The 17440-nt window shown below is 30.2% G+C and overlaps 1 protein-coding gene across 1 annotated transcript; it reads left to right on the top strand.

Annotated features, from left to right (window-relative positions):
* The first annotated feature begins 10423 nt into the window (after nucleotides 1–10423).
* LOC131645958 (probable 1-deoxy-D-xylulose-5-phosphate synthase 2, chloroplastic) lies at nucleotides 10424–14212 on the top strand. The gene is made up of 9 exons (XM_058916147.1): nucleotides 10424–10626; nucleotides 10703–10864; nucleotides 11103–11267; nucleotides 11709–11859; nucleotides 11981–12252; nucleotides 12425–12698; nucleotides 12785–13374; nucleotides 13534–13818; nucleotides 13911–14212. The coding sequence occupies exons 1-9, from the start codon at nucleotides 10525–10527 to the stop codon at nucleotides 14055–14057; spliced, it is 2148 nt and encodes a 715-aa protein (XP_058772130.1). The 5' UTR covers nucleotides 10424–10524; the 3' UTR covers nucleotides 14058–14212.
* The last annotated feature ends 3228 nt before the right edge of the window (nucleotides 14213–17440 follow it).

Below are 17440 nucleotides of genomic sequence, written 5' to 3'. Positions count from 1 at the left end.
GGTGATCAGTATTTTCTGGCTCTTTTAGATAAATAAAATATCTTAACCAATTAACAACAATTAGTTTTAAGAAAACAATCTCATTTCATAAGATTACACCAAGATGGCAAACATCATTCTCAAACTCCTATGAATTTCATGTTGGAACTTTGGTTTTGTTGTTCCATTCTCCAAAAGTTTGGTTTGAATTTGACCATAGCATTTGTCACCATCACTTGTTCACATTGCATGAATATTTTGTAGTATCAAAATTTAACATAAAGGAAATAAAAAGATAGTTTGGTTTGTAATCTTGGAAAATATCTCACATTAAGAAAGATATGATCACGTCATTTTTTTAGCTTACGTCATTATTTTAGTTTGGTTGGTGATTGATTACGTCATTTTTTTATTCACTTTGAATTTTTAGCATAGAAAAGTGATTTACTAGAATATTTAATTTTTTTTAGTAAGTTAAGATTGTCAAAATCGAGATCTTAAGATAAATAAAAAAGATAGCAAAATTGTAATTAAGATCGAAAGACCCTATTCGATTATTTTTGTATGACCGAGAAGGGGTAGCTAGATCGTAAAATATGAAATCGTAACAAAAATTTCAAAATCCTACTAAAATTTGAATTGGAGGAGAAACAAGAAAGAATTGAATCAAATGAAAGTATGCTTGTTATTTTGGTTGAAATCCATTTAAAATATGTTATAAATCTATTTGAAATATATATTTTAAATGTGTTTGAACTCCGTTTGAAATAAACTCTAAGACTATGTTTGAAATATTTAAAAAAACATGGTAAAACTGCACAGTTAGTAAAGGCTATTAGTTGTAGCTTCAAGAAAACTCGTGGTGGAGAGCCTGTAAACATGCGGTAGTGGTCATTCACCAAGCTACCAAACACACAATAAATGTGTTTGAAATTCATTTGAAATATACACTCCAAATATGTTTGAAATATACTCTAAATGTGTTTGAAAACCATTTGAAATATGATCTAAATCTATTTGAAAGTAATTTGGAATATGCTATAAATTCATCTAAAATCCATTTGAAATGTATTTGTAATATGTCTGAAATTCGTATGAAATCAATTAAAATTAGACCAAATATGTTTGTATGAAAATTCGATTGAAATCTGTTTGAAAGAAGTTGGGATGAAATTTGGGGCAAACATTTTCAATTTGCAACAAGGGTTTTGCTAACAAGAGACATTCATCGGAAATCCATTTGAATTGAATATTCTGTTGTCTAAAGTTTGCCCATAATATGTCTCTATTTCGTCTTTAAATGTATCTGAAAATGTCAATATTTTAATAAGATTTGGTTAATAATTGGGACATCACTATCCACAACTTAACTTCATCTTATTCCATCAATTCAAACATAACATGTATAACATTATTGTTATCATTTCATTGTTTCGTCATGGCATTGTAGTATTTTTCTAGTTATTATATATAAAGAGGTTGACCTATGGGGAATCTATCAACCACTAATTTTTGCGAATTAAACATACTTTATCTGGTTCAACGGTTTCTTTGCCATTATTTGCAGGACAATTTGTAAGCTTCACTAGACCCGATATCAGTTTGAATTCTCGATCGAACCATCTTAATTGGCAGTTTGGTCCAAGTCGATTTTTATTACATTGATTACAAGATATGGTTATAACAAACCTAAGAAATTTGATGGTTATTTAAGATGCTTTATTAAATCATACAATTAATTTTAATGGGAGTGTTATTGCAGTTGTATCTTCGCATTTGCTTAATTTGTAAAATTTCTTTTATAAGCTTGCACCCTTTCGTGTTAGAAATAAATAAAGATAAAATGTTCTGTAGTATAAAAGATTTAGAGTTGCCATAATGTATAAAATTGAAATAAAATTTTGTAGCTTTTAATAATGTTTCGATATAAGATTCAGGTTTACAATGGTGATGAAAGATCAATGGACGTGAGAATGGTGTTTGGTAGGATATCACGTCGTAGGCCCTGATGGAATAAGAAACAATTTCCATCATAGGTTATGGTGGAAGAGGGACCCTTTCCTTGTGTAGGTCACAATGGAAGAAGAACTTATTCTTGTCCTAGGCCCTAGTAGAAGGGCACCCGTTTCTATCGCATGCTTTTGTAAAAGAGGAGTTACTTTCTATAGTAGGCCTTGGTGGAAGAAGGTTCAATTATTTTTGTAGGTCTGGTTGCAAGGGGGCACTTTCTGTCATAGGCTATGGTGGAAAAGGGAACTAAAAAGTACATACAAACACTTTGATGCTTAAGTCAATGACTACTGTAAGTGTAATGGTCTTAGGTTATAACAGTATATACTTGAATTTGATACATGTGTTATGGTTTTCATGGTGAGGTCTTATGATTTTTCGAGGATTAGAAACATTTTTCTTTGTTACAACTTTCTTGGAGAACAAATGTAACAAGATTTTGCAATTCCTTGCTTCTAATGATCAACATCGTTCAACCATGATCAAGTGTGTTTCTAGAGCTTGTCTATCTCCCAAATAATCCAACACAATAGGATCCAGGTGACCCGACTCTCTACATATATTTCCTTGGTCTATGCCTTCATATCTTCTTGGCCTCCCATTATTTTAGGGCTTGGGTGACCTATTTCCTCATGGGTTGAGCCTTGGCCCAAACCAAATTAATAGCTCCCAAGGCATTAACCGTTGGATTTAGGTGATGGCTTGAGTATGGTGTTTCCTTGGATTTATAACAGACTAATTAGGAATCCTTTGTAAAGATTATTGTGAATTGAACATGTTGATTTTCTCTAACAATAGAGTTAACTTGTGAGAATAACTATTATAGTGTTTAATGGATTTTTACATTTATTTTAGCATCTATGATTAAACATGACTCTTTAATATTGTGTTTTGAAAACTATTTTTATGTTTGGTGTTATTGACATCCCAACATCTATGAGAAAAGTCATAGACCAAGATTTAAATGTTCTAGTCCTTTTCCTCAAGGAGGAATCATCATGTCGAGGTGGAAGTGGAAACATTATCTAGCAGCTCGGTGGCTAGTTGAGAAGTGGGCATATAAGATAAGGTCGATATTCTCAGTTAACCAAGTGTGTGACCTTAGAGAGGACATCTTCCTTGCTAGTGTTGAAGGCCAAGATTCACTCTCAAACAAACATGGGAGCTTGAATGGGGATTATGGCTTGCTAAACTTGAGGATTAAGATCCTCACTCAACCAAGCATTGGAACTTTGAGAACAAATACAAATAACAAACTTGCATTACAAAAATATGTACTAATTTCATTGAACATTATTCAACAAATGTGTATATAAATTTATTAGTTGATAGGTAGTTAAATTTGTTAAAGGTGTTTCAATTGGTTAGCTTAGTTGTGTGTAAATCCATCTTAGTGGGGTATGTAGCTCATCTGTCTTTGCATAAGGACCTTGACAAATCACTCTTACGCCATCTCATTCACAATAAAATACAAATAAAAATAAAAGGTAACAAACCATGTGTTACATATTTAGAAAGTTATGAGTTAATTTTGTTACATATTTAGAAAGTTATGAGTTAATTTAAACCAACTATAGTATCTAATGCCTTTTTTAGAATAAAAATTGTCAAGGCGTTTATTAGGACCAAGAAGTTAAATGAAAGAGCTTAGTTTTATGAAATATCTAATCCCTCTTTCTCCCAATTGAATAAATAAGCAAGAGAATTTACTTTAGTGTTATTTAAGGTTATTCTTAGTCCCCTTATATCTTGATATATTTCTTATATAGGAAACATTATTTATGATGGCAAATATAAAATCATTCTTTCGAATGTACCATGTTTCAAGAATGATGATCTTTCATTTGCCTCTCATAATTTGTTTGAGATGGATTATATTCCTTGTGTTAGAGTCTATGTTTTTTCACATTTAATTCTTTCAAATATAGCAGTAAGAACAATAAAACCACATGAATAAGGAAAATTTTATATTTCTTTGTTTTTCTAGTTGTCGCATCTAGATGATAAGGTTTACCCTACATTGTAATAATGATTTTTCAAGGAGTGGTTTAAATTATGGATACTAGTTTGTTAGAAGAAATGTATTTATCACTTATCATAGCCATTAAGTGTGGATTTCCCTAGCGAATGTTATGTTTAAAAGAGGTCATATCATGTTGGTTGAAGGATCATGGGGCCTTATACAATTGATAGACCAGGTGGACCAATGTCAGGTTTCTTTCCTGATCAAATCGATTTAATCGACCGGTCCAATTTCTTTATATTAGTTAAAAGAGATGGTTATTACACATCAAAAAATACATAAAAAAAATGTTTTATAGTATAAAAGATTAGAGTCAACACAAAACATATAAAAAAAGAAAGGAAAGAAAATCGGGTGTTTTTAATAATAAGATTAATTTGTATCTTTAGTATTTAATCACCACTTATTAACAAGTATTATTTTTTGCACAAAGCTCATTTTTCTTCTGCAATGAAGTAGACACAAACCTAATTTAATAAAAAGTTACATAAAAAATTATTTTTTAAGGTATCTTTTTTGAATATATATAAGAGACTTTTTCTTTAAACTTAAATGTCGGAAAGTCATATAGTTAATTTTATCAAATTTCTCTTCTATTCTACACTATCTAATTTTAATTAATTTAAACAATATATTTTTTATTCTAATCCATATGATAGCACTAAATTCCTTCTCATTCCGTTAATCTAACCTACATAACATTTTTGTTCTCATTTTATTTCTTTAGTCAAGACATTGTAGTCTTTTTTTTTCTTCTTATGTTTGAAGATGTTGACTTGTTACAAATCAATTAACCATCGTTTTTCTAAATTTGAAGTGATTTTTTTCCTTTATTGTTTAACAATTTCTTAGCCGGATTTTAGAAGCAATTTTATTAGGCTTAATTGGTCCGACATTAGGCGTGGTTCTCAATCAAACCAATTTAATCGGCCGTTTCGAGCTGATTTTTATTACATTGGTTAAAAGAGATTACTATTATGGATAATAAAGATAAGAATAATTATGACGTCTGATTGAATCAAAAAATTATTTTTATATGTTGATGTTGTTGAAATTGTGTCTTTGCATTTGTTTAATTTGTATTTTTTTTTTCTTTTCTAAATAAAAGAAAAATATTATGGAAAAAATTTACCTAAAATTCCATAGGTGTGGTTTATGCTATTTGTCAATGAAAATATGACAAGTGTACTTGTATATTGTTTAAGGGGTGAAAATATGAGAAAATTGCATATGTGTAAGAGAAAATTATACACTTGTCATATTTTCATTAGAAAATAGTACAAACTACACATAAAGAATTGTATCTAACTATTCTCCAAATATTATTTAGTATGATATAGTTAGAGTTGTCACGAAATATATAAAACGAAAGAAAATCGTGTTGTTTTTAATAATAATAGTAGTTTCTATCTTTAGTAAGTAATCACCATAATCTTGTCAAAAATTCATCTTTCATTTAATTCGTAAATAACATCAAATACTTATAATAAGTTTATATAAGATGATTTGTCATGTTTCACAAGAATCTTGTTATTCTAGAAGATGAAATTATTGTTAATTTTGAGTGTAAAAGTATGAGAGGGGACCAAAACTGTTTAAATTTATAATAGGGAGACCAATTTCTTGAATTAGGTAAAATAGGAAGATCAAAACTGTAATCACAAGGGATGGAAATCGATCCTTCTCAAGACTGCCTTGGCTGAAACTGTTCATACTTGTTGGCTGTATAGGAATAGTTTGGTGTTTAAGGATGATGATAAAGATAGGGATAGGCATAGAAGAATTGCTAAAGTAATTATAGATAGAATAGTGTGAAGGATATGGAATAAACCAAAGCTTAGAGGAAGGATAGCTCCTTTTCTTCTTTGAGTTGGTTAGGGTATAGTTAGTGCTTTGAGCTGGACCCTATGGGCCGCTTTGTACATAACTGTTTTTTGGAATTATATATATAATTTCTTATTCTTCCAAAAAAAAAATATCAATGTTTTGAGTCATCCTAATAAATAATATAAAAAGAATCACGTTCTAATCAATATCATCAAAATACAACGCTAAATTAATATCATCCTTTTAACTATTATAAAACTAGTCATTTGTTTAACATTTTCATCATCCGAATTATCATTTTCAATGGCTACGTCACCTCTATTTTCTAGATCAAACATTTCTATTCTACATATTTTCATTAGCAACCAAAATTTCCAAATTTACAACATCAACATTATCAACATAAATTTGTGGTTATTTTTTATAATTTTTTTTAAAGAGTTTCTATCTAGTATTGAGTTTTCTTTTCAAGCCTTTTATTTTTCTTACTCTTCTCATTTCTAATTCAAAATTCCTAATCTTAGAAGGCAATTTAAGAAAATTTTGAATTGGGGAGAGACCTAAAATATGTAATAATCAATCAGTTAGTCTCAGGAGGCAAAGCAAATCAATAGAAGATTAAGCCCCAACAATACCCTTGAGAAGACTGACCAATGCTTAAAAAATGTCTGATAATAAAATCAACATGAATCTCTAATGTTTTAATGATATTTTGATGATTTTTTTTTACCAAAATATCACATTATTAAATTTCTTTCAACAAAAGTCTTTTTTTCTTCCGCATTAAAGTAGTAGAAACAACATCTAATGAAAAATTATATTAAAAAATAATATTGATTTAATTTTTTTAAACATATTTTCATAATGTATAAGTGACTTTTTCTCCAAGTTTAAATGTGAGAATACCATGTATCTAATTTAAGTTTTGATTTTGGTTAGAGTCATTCTCCATTTTTCTTTAAATATTTTTATTAATAAACAAAAAATAATTTAAATAAAGAGAAATATTTAGTTTTTTCCTAATATTTTCACAATAATGAAAGGGCAATTTTATGGGCGTTTATAGTGCACTTTGAACGGTTTTAACGCAAAATTTCATCTGAACCGCAAGAGAAAATGTGCGATTCAGTTTGTTCGATTAACTTTTAGAAATAAAATCGAATCAAACTAAACCAAATCAATGTATTTTAAGTTGGTTTAGTTTCTTAAAAAGACTTTTGTTGAGCCATACATACACATATAGAGGACAACATAATTTTGTTTTTAGTCATTCATATATTACTATAAAATTTAGTTTATAAATATCAAAATATGTTTATGATTTGATGCATAAATATGAATTGCATCTTAAAATTTTATCTTATATGTAAAGAACAATATACATTAAATTTCATTCTTAAATGAATTTGAAATACTATATTACATAGTTATAGTTATAAGCAAGTACATGCATGTGATCTTATACTATAATTTTTTACAATTTCTTTTTTATTGTTAATATTTTGTATATAAAGGAATACAAAATTAATAAACTTCTTCCTTTAATCTTATCCTTATCAACGTCAACAAATTAAAGGTGAAAATAAAAATTGATATATAAAATTTTCATTTCAAATAAAAATATTTGTATTTATAAATTAAAATAAGTAACATATAAAATATATGATAAATTTTATATATATATATATATATATATATATATATATATATATATATATATATATATATATATATATATATATTGATTTCTATGGATTTTGCTAACCAGTGTCCTCAGGACAATGGTTAAGCATTCCAATAAAAGAAAATATTTTATAGAAAATATAATATTTCAATTTTCGAGGCATTAAATACGCAAATTATCGAGATAAATTTACTATTTTTAAAATCTTAATCATTGCCGTGAGGGCACTGGTTAGCATTTCTTTTATAATATTTATAAAATTTTATAAGATAATGCGATTTACTTTAGTTTGTAAAATACAAATAGAAAATTGAATTGAATTAAGTCGTACGATTTTGTTAAAAAATGATTCAAACACATCTGAATTAAATATATTTTTTTACAATTTTTAATTTGATTTGATTTAATTAAAAAAAATTATATTATCAATTCATTTTAAAATACCCCTAGTCAATTTGTATGTGATAGAGCTAAATTCTACAAATAACTTAAAATAAAGTAAAATCTTACATAAACTAATACTATTAGATTATGAAAGTGTTATCTAGAAATTTGTGCAAACAAAAATGATCATGTTCATTAAAATAAATTTAATAATGGATATTGAGATATGTATGAGTGTTGCGAAACACGTTGTTTACACGGCCACGAGGGTATTAAAAAAGTCAAATATATCGTTTTAATATTTTTATATAACATGTAATTTTTGTAAATTTTTCGTATAATAATTTAGTTTTTTTAGTATGTAATAACGTAGTACATAGTTAATTTCTAAAAAAAAATATTTAGGTGAAATTTAGGTACTTAATTACTTTTGATATTACACTAAACAACTAATTAAACACACTAATCAATTAACAAACATAACTAATTGGCATTAGGCAAGCTAAGTAAATAATAACAAATTTGAGAATGGTCTAATTATCTACGTGAAGAATACTATAATTTAAGAATTTCATTTTTTATATCAACTTTTAAAATGATATATGTAACTTAAAATTATTAAAAGAATTTTAAAATATATAAATTAATTATAGTATAATATTTATACACGTAGAATGAATTAAACATGTTATTCTTGTTCGCAAATTCTAATTCAATTAGCACAAAATCGATATTATTATAATAAATGCTTTCATTAAAATTCGATCACAGATGTTTGCGGCGATACATGAATTTCTAATGATTATTATTATTTGTTTACAAACAAATAAAACATGTTTTTTCTATTACGGACTAAAAAATATGTAATATAAATCAAATATATTTAGAAATATTATTTTATATAATAAAATGATTAACTTATTAAAGAAAAATTATATTAATAACTTGTAATTCCACGAAAAGTGATATTTTTAAAGACTACGTAAACGGCAACGGATATTTTTGTTTCTTTGTAGGTAGACTTTAATTTTTGGAAAATCTTCAATTTAGGAAAAGTCATTTTTATTCTTGTAAATATTGATTTTCTTTTGAAATAAATTAATGGGAAAATTCTTCTAATCAACCAATTTTATCAGCGTTGAATATAATAATACAAATACTATAACTTAGTAGGAAAATTCTGTAATTTGACTTCTCTTTTGACCGTTCTCTTTTTTAATTTGAACAAAACTAATTTTGAAGGAAATTCTAAAATTTACTAAAAGAAAAAATATTAAATATTATTAACGGATATCATGAAAAATAATTCATTATTTTAAACTAATTTTACTATATAAAATATAATACTTTATTGTGTGTCAATACATGGAAAAAAATAGTAATTATGTAAACTTTAAAAACAAATTTAACAAAAATGACTGAATAATAAAAGCTCTATTTTAATTTGCATTCAAAATTTATGTAAGACATTAGACACGTAATATTTTTTGATTACATAAAATTATCAGACTCCCGCAATTCACCGAAATCAGAGTAAACTTTAAAATTCAAAAAGTCGGTATTTGCACCGTTATTTATTCAGATTAATCTAGCCGACATAATTTAAATTTGATATTAAGAACAAATTTAACAAAAATGATTGAATAATAAAAGTTATATTTTAATTTACATTCAAAATTTATGTTAAGACGTATTTTTTTTAATATATAAAATAAAATTAATAGACTCCCGCGTTTCATCGAGATCAGAGCGGACTTTAAAATTCAAAAAGCCGGTAATGACAGGTATTTAAATTTGATATTAAAATAATTGTAAAATTATTATTAATATCAACTTAAATAACAATAATAATTTTTTTTCCAACTTACTAAAAGAAAAAAAAATATTAAATATCATTAATGGATTTCATGAAAAAAAATTCATTATTTTTAACTAATTTTACTATTTAAAATATAATACTTTATTGTGTTTAAATACATGGAAAAAAATAGTAATTATTTAAACTTTAAAAATAAATTTAACAAAAATGACTGAATAATAAAAGCGCTATTTTAATTTACATTCAAAATTTATGCTAAGACATCTAATATATTTTGGTTACATAAAATTAGTGGAATGGCGCGGTTCAGCGAAATAAATAGACTCCCGCAAAATCAGTAGACTCCCGCGATTCACCGAAATTAGAGAGGACATTAAAATTCAAAAAGTCGGTACTTGTACCGGTATTTATACGGATTAATCTAAATAGACATAATTTAAATTTAATATTAAAAAATTGCAAAATTACTATTAATATCAACATAAATAATAATAATATTTTTTCCAATTTTACTTAAAAAACATTGTAAAAACCAAAATAATAAAATAATAAATTAATAAAAGTGCAATGAAGGAGAACACAAAACCCAATTAATTAAAAAGTACAATGTACAAAGAATTAATTATTAAGAAAAAATCAGCATTGGATTGTTTTGCTTAGGCATCTTCACTCAATTATATATATAGAACTTCTCATGTGAATTTTAAATGCAAGAAACAACACAACAGAGTTACCTCTGGCTTTTGTGTTGTCTTTGTTATCATTCTTCAATTCCATTTTTCTTCTCTCACACACAAAATGGCCTTCACTAGCACCTTCCTTAAGCCAGGCCATTCTCTTGTTCCATCTCAGAAATACCGAGTTTCGAGTCCTTACCATGGTTGCAGAAACCAAAACAAGGTTGGTGAATCACATGCATATGTATATTAAATAATGTTTTCTTTGTTGGATGATGTTTATGTTTTTTCGTTATCAGTTCTGTGTGAAGGCTTCGTCGAACATTGATGATGATGGTGAAAGGACTGTTATAAGGAAAGAAAAAGATGAATGGAAGATCAAATTCTCTAATGAGAAACCACTGACACCATTGTTGGATACAGTTAATTATCCATCTCATATGAAGAATCTCTCCACAGAGGTTAGATACAGATATAATATATATATATATATATATATATATATATATGACAAACAAACATTTTGGAGGCTCAGGATATATTAAATATTTTACGAGGTCTTATTTAACTGTGGTTGACAAATTTTAGGCCTGTGTAGTAGTCTGGCTTGCACATCTTTAAAGGCGGGTCTAATTTCGCCGACCCTTTTTGAGGTTGAGATATAGTTTGGTTGTTGATGATTATGTGTGTATTTTACAGGATCTAGAACAACTGGCAGCAGAGCTAAGGGCAGACATTGTTCACAGTGTGTCAAACACTGGTGGGCATCTAAGCTCAAGTTTGGGAGTGGTGGAGTTATCGGTGGCTCTTCATCATGTTTTCAGCACCCCTGATGATAAGATCATTTGGGATGTTGGACATCAGGTAACACTTTTTTTTCTTCTTCTTCTTATTTTATCTTGTAATTCCAATTGATAATTTAATTGAAAAAAAAATATCTTTTCTGGATAGAGAAATTTTCTCTTGTAAAAAGTTTCTGATTTTGGAATATTATGAAATTACGCGGTCAAATGATCTCAGTCGTCGGATTTTAATTAGCCGGATTTTAATTCAACTTTGCAAAAATATGTCATAAATATGAAGTCGGAACATAGAAAGTCCGATCAAGTTATATTCCGCATTAACCCCAAGGGTTAGTTTAATGGTGAATGCTTGGGACCCGAGAGTACTCCTCTCAAGGTCTCTGGTTTCTGGTTTGAATCTCACTAAGAGCAAACAATTTTTTGGTTGGTGGCGTTGCAACTATTATAATTTAATGTTTTTGTCATGTGCAAAAGGGTCTAAATAGAAATATCCAAATTGCAGGCCTACCCTCACAAGATTCTGACAGGTAGAAGGTCAAGGATGCACACCATTAGGAAGACATCAGGACTAGCTGGTTTTCCTAAAAGGGATGAAAGTGTTCATGATGCTTTCGGGGTTGGACACAGTTCCACAAGTATATCAGCTGGTCTTGGTAAGATTCTTTAATCTTAACACTATAGCTATAATATCGTGTCGAACATGTTCGTAACATATATCATAACTTATATTTTAATATATAGATCCATCTATTAACAAATTTTCATTTGTTACAGGCATGGCGGTTGCGAGGGATCTATTGGGAAAGAGCAACAATGTGATTTCGGTGATTGGAGATGGAGCAATGACTGCAGGCCAAGCTTATGAGGCCATGAACAATGCAGGATTCCTTGATTCTAACTTGATTGTTATTCTGAATGATAACAAACAAGTTTCTTTACCGACCGCAACACTTGATGGCCCTGCAACACCAGTTGGTGCACTTAGTAGTACTTTAAGCAAAATTCAAGCAAGCAGAAAATTCCGCAAAATTAGAGAAGCTGCAAAAGTAAGACTTTTAAACGCTTGTCATATAAGTGTTTATGTATGAGTTATTTCCTGTAGAGTACGTACATAGACCCGGACACCTGACACAATATTGACACTGATGCGTCGTCAAAGCACAAACTTTTTTTAACGCAACTCCTATTGGAATCTGACACTAATTTTATCTGCTATAGAGCATCTCAAAGCACATAGGAGGACCAACACACCAAGTTGCATCAAAAGTAGATAAGTATGCAAGAGATTTTATCAGCGGTCCTGGTTCTTCAATCTTTGAGGAGCTTGGTTTATACTACATTGGTCCCGTCGATGGTCATAACATCGAAGATCTAGTAGCCATATTCGAAAAAGTGAAAGAAATGCCAGCACCAGGTCCGGTTTTCATTCATATTATCACAGAAAAAGGAAAGGGATACCCCCCAGCTGAAGCAGCAGCCGATAAAATGCACGGTGCGTACATGTATCTGGTCTATATTTAAGTCCGGAGTAGTAATTATGATGAGCAATTATTAAGGATGCTACTTTTTTACTTTCAGGTGTTGTCAAGTTTGATCCAAAAACCGGCCGCCAGTACAAGCCAAAACCTTCTACACTTTCATACACGCAGTACTTTGCTGAATCGTTGATAAAAGAAGCTGAAACAGACAATAAGATTGTAGCAATTCATGCAGCAATGGGAGGTGGAACTGGCCTAAACTATTTCCAGAACAAGTTTCCAGATCGTTGTTTCGATGTTGGGATAGCCGAACAACACGCTGTTACATTTGCAGCAGGGTTAGCTGCTGAAGGTCTCAAACCATTTTGTGCTATTTATTCATCGTTCCTGCAGCGTGGATACGATCAGGTTATCCATGATGTTGATCTTCAAAAACTACCTGTCCGATTCGCGATGGATAGGGCTGGTTTAGTCGGTGCTGATGGACCAACTCATTGTGGAGCATTTGATATCACTTTCATGGCTTGTTTGCCAAACATGGTTGTCATGGCGCCATCTGATGAAGCTGAATTGATGCACATGGTTGCAACTGCGGCAGCTATAGATGATAGACCAAGTTGCTTTAGATTTCCAAGGGGTAACGGAGTTGGAGCCGATCTTCCTCTCAACAACAAAGGAACTCCACTTGAGGTTAGCAAACTATGTAACACCGAATACCAATATATGTCTGGTGTCTGACAAATGTCATTGTCTGACACCGACACATAACGATTGTATCTGATATCTGTGTATGTGTTAGTGCTTCATAGTTAGCCAACCATATTGAAATATTTTTGTTTTGTTATGTAGATTGGAAAAGGTAGAGTTCTGATTGAAGGAAGCAGAGTTGCAATTCTGGGATATGGCATTATGGTTCAGCAAAGCATGAAAGCAGCAGAAATGCTTAGAGCAGTAGGGGTTAATGTGACAGTTGCTGATGCTAGGTTTTGCAAACCTTTGGACACAGATCTCATTAGGCTACTAGCTAAAGAGCATGAAATACTCATCACTGTGGAAGAGGGTTCTATTGGTGGTTTTGGATCACATGTTTCACAATTCTTAAGCCTAGCTGGTCTCCTTGATGGACCACTTAAGGTAAAAACATGAATAAGTCATTCTCTTTTCAATTATTTTTTAATGTTGTTTTGTGAAGTACTAATTGCTTTTTGAACTTTTCTTACATGCAGTGGAGAGCCATGATGCTTCCTGATAGATACATTGACCATGGATCACCCAATGATCAGATTGATGAAGCAGGTCTTTCATCAAAGCATATTCTGGCCACAGTGTTGTCCCTATTGGAAATGCCAAAAGAAGCTCTTTTGTTTAAATAAAAGCTGAAGCTTAGAAGACTCTCCAATTAGCATTGTGGTTGAGAGAGGAAATTGTACATAACTAGCACCATTTATATGATATATGTTATGGGGTCATATTTTATAGTGTTGGGAGGAAGAATAAAAAGTGACTCAAAGATGAATTCATTCTTGAACACACGAGACACTTTCAACTTTATGAATGGATAATAAATTGAAAAATAATGTTATGCTTCAATATTTTTTTTTAATAATTCCTATTTTCATATTTAATTAATGTCCTCTCAAATTTGAAGACTGTTAGAATAACAACAATATAGAAGATTACGTGTGACTGTTAGAATAACAACCAGTATAGAAGATTAAAGAGAAACGAAAGTAAAAGACAATAAATATGACCGATCTTTATTAACACACTTTGTCAATAATGTCTACCTTTTTGACTATAGAATAATTATAGTTTTTTTTTTGTTCTAATAATTAGGTTTAGTTAGAATTACAATGTTGCAAATAAAATATATAATATTAGGAGTTTTCCATAATCCGAGTCATACTCAACATTCTCCATTTTGACGAATATCAATCCCCATCTCAAATCTTCTTCTCTTCTACTTGCTCTCTAGTTGTTCTTGTGTTTTTGTAAGTTCTTATGAGTGTTACACTAGTTTTTCCATTAATCATCACTAAATAACACCGAAAAGCGTCAGAACCTCTTGAAGCACCTCTGTTTCAACATACTTCTCAAATTATTTATCCATATAAGAATAGGAGAACAAGTTCAATAGAGATTTTTATTCAAAGAATCTCCTCCCAACACACTCCTTGGATCTTGGGTTCTTTGAAAATTGTCATTTTTTTGATGTTTTCCTCTCTAATAAATATGTTCTACTCTAGCCTTAACTACAAAGATGGGATCATCATTTCTGAGATACGAAAGCATCCATTATCTTTAACTCTGGAAGAATTTGTTAAAATCTACGATATTCCATGCACCAACTCTTTAATAGTCCAAATGAAATAGAGGTAGGTAAATAATTTAATTTTGTTAATCCTGCTCTCTCCTTCTTATCAAATCTAAATAGTGACATTTATTCTCCTTTCACAGATGGCTATATGCATCAGGATATTCGGCTTATTCAGTATGCGACAACACATACCTTCATCTCCAAGAAGCGCAATATTGGGAAAGTATCCAAAGTCAATTAATAATTCAACAAGGATAGAGAAACACGCATTAAAGCAGACTCAGATGACCATAGACGATAAAGTGGTAATGTAAAAACCTCCTAAAGCAAGAGAAGCTAGGCAAAGTCAACAAGCACATGAACAAGGAGGTCCCTCAAGTTTGGAGGACTTTGATAATGAGATCCTTCATATGACTCATATTGAAGCTCTCCGTCACACCAACATTAAAAAGGAGGATTGGAACAACCAAGAAGATTGACTACATGACACAAAAGCTTGCTAAAACTGGGATGCAATTGTTGTATTGGTTTGGTTGTTTAGTGATGATAAGGACATTAAGTAGATGTTTCTTGATTGCCTTATTTTTTGTTGCTGAGTTTCTTTTCTTGCTTCATACATCTTTCCTTTTTGTAATCGATTTGCTTTCAATGGATATATTATTTTTGGTTGATTATTAACTTCACCATTCATTAAATTCATCATTTATGATTTATGTGCTTATATATTTGATAACACGAAATTATATCGTATATTTGACTTGATTCGTACGAGTTTTATTTAATTTTTATTTGTTTGTGTTTTATTATGCCGGTATTTTGTTGTGTTTCAGGTATTCAATTATAAAAAATGGCTACAACAGAAAATGAGAAGAAAAGAAGAAGGAAAGAAAGAAGGAGAGAAAATGAAAGAAGAGAAAAAGAGAGGAAAGAAAAAAAAGAAAAGAAGATAAGAAAGAAAAAAAATAATATACAAGGTGGGACGCCCACCCTTTGCTTTGGGGGCCCCCATCTTGGCACCACTCACGTAAAGAAAAAAAAAAGAAAAGAAAATGAGGGTGTGGGGCGGTCACCCCTTGGCCATGTGGCCCCAGCCCCCAAATCATCCACATCAGCAAAACCTTAACTCCTCAGCTTTTTCTCCACGTTCAGCAACAGCAAAAACGACTCAACCAATTCCTCCGATTTCTCAGCAACCAACACCCACCTCTCCTAAATTCTGGAACTAGGGGTTACGAAACCTACTCTATAAAAGGAAGCGTGCATCATTGTGAATGTTTCCTCTCTCTCGTTCATTTTTCTATTTTTTTTTGTTCAGAGCAATATTATTCTTAGTTATGTTTTAGGAAGATATTACAAATGTAAAATGAGTAGTTTCTCACATGGAGGAACTACTCCACCATTAGTATTTAAGTCGTTATCTTTGTAATTGCTTGGATCAAAATCTTGCCGTCATGAATCAAGCTATTTCAGTTATGCACTTATTTCAAGTTTCTACAGGTTCTTTATTGTATTGTTTATTATTATTTACTTCTTTGTTTAATTTCATTAACATGTTGTCTTTAATTTCGATTACCATGTTTGGTTTGTTTAAGTTTAATTTAATGTCTAGCTAAATTGTCCTGAGTCCGGTATGTGAGGACCTCGTCTTCGACAGGACTCGGTAATTATTTTGTTAGCATAAATTATTATTATTAAATTCTGTTTTGTCTTTAGTTTTTATTCTTAATTTAGGAAACCTTCTCACGAGAGTGAGAGGCTACCTACCATGATTTCGTCACGAGAGTGAGAGATCTATTAAGGTTCGAACTGGCACTGCGAGAGCGTGGGAGTCGAACTAGATAGTAAAAACTAGGCATTAATCATAAACATAGCGAAAGCGCTTTAGAATTAATTAGAACTTGTTTAGTTTTCAAACCGCGTTCCTTGATTTAAGTGGGTGAGCGAGAGCAAAATCCTACGGTTAAGGAGCGTGACTTTATTCAAAACTACGAGAGTGTGAGGTTTAGTCTTTAAGCTGGTATTTTCTACTAAATATGTTTTTGACATTTTTTATAAGCCAACGAGTTACAGAGTCTCTGACGTACGCAGAATACACATTTTGGTCTCTCTTTTCTTATATTTAACTTAATCTTTATTTTATTTCAGTATTAGTTCCTCGTTTCTCATTAATTAAATATTCATTAGCCTTAGCTTTATAAAGCAACGATAGATTACAGTAGGTTGACATTGGTCTCTGTGGTTCGACAATCTTTTATATTACTTAGATACATATGTGCGCTTGCGGATGCATCAAGTTTTTGGCGCTGTTGCCGGGGACCAACAGTCAATATTGTAATTTCATTGTTGCGCTGTATAAACTAAGGCATTCTAGTTTCAATTACTATGTATCACCCAAATTTTTTCTACAACCCCCACTCCCAATATTTCGAGGAATCACCC

The sequence above is a fragment of the Vicia villosa genome, linkage group LG2 (assembly GCF_029867415.1).
Source record: "Vicia villosa cultivar HV-30 ecotype Madison, WI linkage group LG2, Vvil1.0, whole genome shotgun sequence".
NCBI classification, from domain to species: Eukaryota; Viridiplantae; Streptophyta; class Magnoliopsida; order Fabales; family Fabaceae; genus Vicia; species Vicia villosa.
This window is presented reverse-complemented; position numbering and strand designations above follow the sequence as displayed.